Below are 6,000 nucleotides of genomic sequence, written 5' to 3'. Positions count from 1 at the left end.
GGCAAAGATGAAAGACTAATGTCAGAGCAGAGAACAAAACCTTACAGAAACCAGTCTGTTTGGTTTGGACAGTAAATAAACAAGCCAGTTACATTACTTGGATGACTGGCAAAAGCTTTGTCATCATAGCACCTACCCCACTGAGCTTGCTCTGCTTATACAAGTTGTCAGCCTCTGTCCCAACCCCAAACTACCTAAGTAGGAGGAGCTGAACCTTGTCCATTCCTTATTTATAACTAGCTCTGAGTGAGGGGGAGGGACAGGCAGGGTTGCCTCCTGTGCAGGCTGCTTGCCTGAGTTACATCCACAAATGCCTCAGAAGTGGCCAGCTGGCTGCATCCTTCTCCTTACATTCCTGGGTCTGTCTGGGATAGTTGGCGCAGTTACCAGAACATACCACATTGGGATTGTGGAAGAATACTGGAACTATGTACCCCAAGGGAAGAACGTTATTACTGGGAAAAGTTTCGCAGAAGACAAGTGAGTGAAACTGGGGTCCCGATAGACTCCCAGGTTTGGCTCCTTTTTGACTCTGCTTGGGGAAGGTTGTATTCCTTGGGTGGCTACAGTGGGGGTGAGTTGACCTAAATCAACAGGAGAGGTTTTGTGTTTGCTTGGAGAGCCCTTGCATGGACGAGTGTGTAATTTGGAAGAGACATTCTTAGCTCCATCTATTCACAGCCTCGTCTGTGAAGAGCCATATACAAAACCATGTATTTTGAATAATGGCTTACTCTCTATATGGACAAGTTTCACTAGGTATCACTAAGAACTTCCAGGGGTTCTGGACTCACTGTGTTAAAAAAAAAAAAAAAAAAGTTAAAACTTGGGATAAAAATTTGAGAAATTTCAAGAATTCTTCAGTTAAAACACATAGTGTTTTCTTAGTTTTTATTTTTGGAAGGAAACATCATAATTAGAGACAAGTATGGTCTAGGTAGTTACATTTTGTTTTGTAACGTTTAAAAAGGGGGGACAGTTATAATAGATTCGGCTGGTATTTTAAGAGTTTCCTTGAGTCCACTTAGAAATGGCTTTATTTTGCTCGTGAGAGGTTTGTTCCAGCCCCAACTCATTCAATCTGAGGGCAATATTTATCTCCAGAGCCCAGGGCATAGCTGGGTGAGATGATGCTGCAGTCTTCTATGTCCCTGACTTTTTATTTTTGCAGAAAATAGTGCTTGTTACCCCTCCTCCTCCCAGAGTGCTGTGTCTTAAATCTCTCATTTGCTCCCTGGAGTTCCCTCTGAAATCACCTTCTGGCTCCAGAAGCTGTCGTGCATATTTTCAACGTTGTAGTTCTTAGAACATCTTTTGAGATGTTTTGGCAAATAGTCATATATTCGGATGCTTGTTCCTTTCTTGATAGGCAGAGCCCAGTGCATTCAAATCCAAGTTCCATTTTTTAAAGATGAGGTTAGTTGCTAAGATTCATGGGGTCTGCCAATAGGTCTTTAAAAGCCAGATCCCCCTGCCCTAGGGAAAGACCAAAGACCTAGTTGGCTTGGACACACGGCTTCCAGGTTATCTAATAACACAAAAGAGGCATAGTCATGTTTTGTTTATTCAAAAAGGATGATGCTCATACCAGCCAGGCTACCAAGAAAGACTTTTCCTTAAGCTTTGTACCAGGAAATTTAATGTCCAGGGGCTATTTCCAGAGAATGCTCTTGACTTCTTTCAATCTCACATTTGCTGACAATTGATGGTGGTAGTTTGTACTGCAACAAATGGATATGGGGTTGAAAGACTCCCCTAACTGCCAGGGGCTTTCCCTGAAAATAGAGCTCTGCTGTCCTCAAAAAGGCATCAATAGAAAAATGATCATTGTGAGCAGCTTTTGGATGGGAAAATATTCAAGATGTGTGCATTGAGGGTAGTGAGTGTAGTCTTTAAGCTCAATGTGATGTTGGACACATTTCCATATGCACAGAATTCTATCTTTCTCCTAAAATGCCCATGCCAGTATAGCTGTTTGGTAGCATTTACTCTGACCCAGTGATTGTACCAGAGACTTTTAATTCATTACCGCTTGCAGATGTTATTATTCCCACTCTACAAACAAGGAACTGAGGCTCTGAAGTCAAGTACTTGTTTACAATGTAAAAGGCAGCACCAAACTCACATTGCTTTGACTTCAGAGCCAATATTTTTTCACGATGCAAACTTTTCCTGGCAAAGGTGATCCTTTCCCATTGAATTAAACTCAACTTTGAGGGAAGTCAAGGATTCCATTAATAAGAACTTTCTAGAAAGACCCAATTCTTTACCAAGGGCAGGTTTAGTCTCACTTGTCACTCTTTCCAGAAAGACACTGAAAATGATCACTGGTGTCAGTGACCAAACCAGTTACCTAGGTTCGTTCAAAAACCCAAAGTACTTTATTTATTTTTTAATTTTTATTTTATATTGGACTATAGTTGATTTACAATGTTGTGTTAGTTTCAGGTGTATAGCAAGGTGATTCAGTTATACGTATACAGATGTCTATTCTTTTTCAAATTCTTTTCCCGTTTAGGTTATTACAGAATATTGAGCAGAGTTCCCTGTGCTATACAGTAGGTCCTTGTTGGTTATCTATTTTAAATATAGTAGTGTGTATATATTAATCCCAAACTCCCAATTTATCCCTCCCCCTGCCCCACCTTTCCCCTTTGGTACCCATAGTTTGTTTTCTATGTCTGGGAGTTTGTTTAAAAACCCAAAGTACTTTAAATACTCAAGTACTAAAATGCTATTTCCACAAGGATGGGTGCAGGAAGAAGTTAGGGGATCTCTGTTGATCGTTTCAGCCAGAAGATGGTGCTTTGAAGAAATTACAATAAAATGTATGAAAATAGTTATGGTGAGAAAGAAAAGGAAAAAAAAAAGAGAATAGGCATGACTAAAACACAGTTTGTCATCAGATTAGAGTAAGGTGGTTTAACAAATGCTGTGGTTCCATAGAGGAGGACTCCTGCCCTTTAGGAGAAGCTGGCATACTAGATGTCATACCTGGAATGCCAAGGTCCCCAAGGGTTCCCTTCTGGCATGTCAAGGAGCAATGTTTATGTGGGGCAGACTCCTGACTCTTAAAAGGGAGCCTGAGTGAGGATGTGATGCGTGCTGGCTTTTAGCAGCAATCGTGCCAGGAAGTGCTACTCATGTGGCCAGTGGCTCAGGGCAAGTTTCTAAGAAGGTACAGTTGTGGTTGGCTGCTGACTCTTGCTTGAAGACCACAGGACACATGTCTCAGGTGCCATGATTCACAAGTGTCATGGGTGCCACAGGTGACATATGTGAAGATGTCACGATTATGGGACAAGTATGGAGTTCAGTATGTGTGTTCTGCATTGTGCCATTTCCCCCAGAGCAAGGAATCATCTTGGGTGATGTGACCATGCCTCTTAGCTTCTGCAGGATGAGTAGACAGCACTTCTGAGGACTCTCTGCTGGTTAGATATTCACACCCAGAAAATGCCCAATATTTAGAAGTCCATGACAGCCGGGTACCTAGTATTCCATTATGAGTGGAAAGAGCCTAGACTAGAAACCAGGAGACCTGACTTCTAGTCCTTGCTCTGCCCCCAACCTGCTGTGTAACCTTGAACATGTCACATAATCTCTCTGAACATCAATTTCCTTACTTTGTATAACAAGGTAGTTGAAACACAATCCTTAAAGTCACTTGAGAAGTATAATTCCAAGGCATTAGACATAATTTTCAAAACTAAATGAAAAACATCTTACCTTACTCGCCAGTTCTAGAAAGATTTTTTGCAATGCAAGGAGAGAGATGATTTGCAAATGTTCAGCCTAGAAATCAGAGTTGAAGAAAGCCCGAGAGTGGGGATATGTGACAATTTTTGAAGTATTCTATATTTTTATTTACCCATTCATTTTTTCCCTATTCTTTAAGAACGGTCTCCAGTTCTTCACTTCACCCACAGAGCTTTTCCCCACAGCCCTGACTTATTCTGATCAGCTTCCTTCCCAACCCCTCATGGAGCTTTATCTGGTGTCTTTATCTGGCCTTGGACACAGTGTTTCCTTCTCCCTGCTTTGCTCTCTAGTGGTTTGATGTACACCAGTCACCTCTGCAGCTGGAGGATGAGTGCTCTGTTGGTGGAGAGGAAGGCCCAGCATATGTAAAATAACCCCCCTTCCCTACACAGAGTTTGTCAGTGACAGTGACCCATGGAGGACTGAGCAAGGCCAGTCATTTGGAATCATTAAAGTAAGAACTAATCACTGTCAATCAATCTAGTTGTTCTGGTTGCATTATCTTTGAATAAGGGGAATGGGAAAAAATTAGGGGGAAAGAAAGGTGAGTGCCAAAGTTTCAGTGATGTAAAAAATCTTGGAAACCGAAATTAGGCAGTGCCAAGAGCCTAATAAATCCTGATTCACAAGGATGAGATAAGAAATAAATTGAAATCATTTCACCAAGATATGATAGCCATCAGATGGTGCCATTTAACTTTCCAACTTGGTACCTTTTCTTGATCATAGGGGTCAAAAACATAATTGAGACTATAAGCATGGATGTTTCCTAGAAAGTATAGGATTTAGGAGTTACATTCTATTTAGAAAATTTTTCTCCTGAAGAATATATTCCTCCTCTTCACCATTGGGCTTAATGGGGACACAGGGCTCCTTTGACTTGCCTGGGGATGGTGTTTTAGCATTTGATTCACTCTTGCCAGTCCTGCTCCTAAAGTGCTTAATTAAGGTGTGACTGTGCTTCAGTGATAAAGCCTGGTCTTTAATGGAACCAGAGTGGATCACCTTATTTAAAGTTACAATTCTCACCAAGATCTCCTTAGGCCACCAAGACACATGCAGGTTTTTTTTCTTCCCAGTGAAATGCAGGGGTTTTCGTGGGTGCTAACTCATGGGCAGAACCATACTTGGACACGAGTGAAACTGATGACTGCTCAAACCCCAAGTTAGGGTCTGTTAAGGGAGTTTACCCAACCATATCACTGTGTCAGCCCAGTTAATGGCAAAGGGTTTTGAACACCCCCTATGAGCAGGCCCTAGGATGGGGAAGGCCCTGTATGTTTACCTGAAAGAAGAGCCAACTGAAGGGAAGCAGGTGGAGGAAGAGAAAGGCTTTTATAAGCTTTGAAATAAAGAGAAGGATCTCACCTCTTTAGCGCTTGGTCTTAGACAGATGATGACTTTCAAATCTCAACTTCTATCTTATCAGCAGAAAAAATCATGTGTTGGGCCTGATGCCTTGTGAATCTCTTGGGGTTACTATATCAGTTAGTGATTGCTTTTGGCTGCCAGTAAAGACAAGACTAGAGTGGCTTAAATAAATTAGGGTTTGATATACTCTTATGAAAGAAATGCAGAGGTGGCCAGTCTAAGGCTGGTGGGACAGCTGGCATGATAGGATTTCAGAGGCCTTCTATATTTCTGACCCACCATCCTTAGCATGCGACTTTACTCCTCAAGGAAGCTTATGGTCACAAAATGGCTGCTAGGACTCAGCCCTCATGCCTGTTATCCAAGAAGGAAGAGAGAAAGGGGAAAGGTAGAAGGGCCATAATTCCTGCTGCATCAGCCCTTTAAAGGGCTCTCATGAAAACCCCACCCAAGCAATTCTACTTACATCTCATTGGATACTCAAAGACACAAAGAGGGCTTGGAAATATAGTCTTTTAGTTTTGTGCTTTTTAGCCTGAATAAAAGCAGGGTTTGATTCTGTTACTAAGAAAGAAAGAGCAAGAATATAAGGCAGCTGGCAGTCCCTGCCACCTTCCCCTCCCTAATTCTCCCTTTTCCCCATCCTTCATGAACAACATCTTAGTCCCCCTCTTCCCTTTCTCACCTCTGGATAGTGGGACACCAAGGTCTGTGGGGTTTGAGAGAACTCAAAGACAAAAGAATAGCTGTCCTTGAGTCCTTACTATGTTCCAGGCATTGTCATTAAAGCTTTCCCTGCCATGCATAGGAGTGACAGATCTCCTGCCCTGTTCAGGGGGACCAGGAGACCCAGGGAAGTTTTCCTTA

At 42.1% G+C, this 6,000-nt stretch overlaps 1 protein-coding gene across 1 annotated transcript in view; it reads left to right on the top strand.

Moving 5' to 3' along the window:
- Positions 1–310: 310 nt before the first annotated feature.
- The window catches only part of HEPHL1 (hephaestin like 1), a 97,116-nt gene continuing 91,426 nt past the window's right edge, over positions 311–6,000 (top strand). Inside the window, exon 1 of the mRNA XM_061202701.1 lies at positions 311–480. Within this exon, the coding sequence (XP_061058684.1) occupies positions 311–480 (170 nt within the window). The remainder of the gene's footprint in view (positions 481–6,000) is intronic.

Source organism: Eubalaena glacialis, chromosome 10 (genome assembly GCF_028564815.1).
Source record: "Eubalaena glacialis isolate mEubGla1 chromosome 10, mEubGla1.1.hap2.+ XY, whole genome shotgun sequence".
Classification (NCBI taxonomy): domain Eukaryota; kingdom Metazoa; phylum Chordata; class Mammalia; order Artiodactyla; family Balaenidae; genus Eubalaena; species Eubalaena glacialis.
The sequence above is the reverse complement of the archived record's forward strand: the minus strand, read 5'-3'. Positions and strand labels throughout refer to the sequence as shown.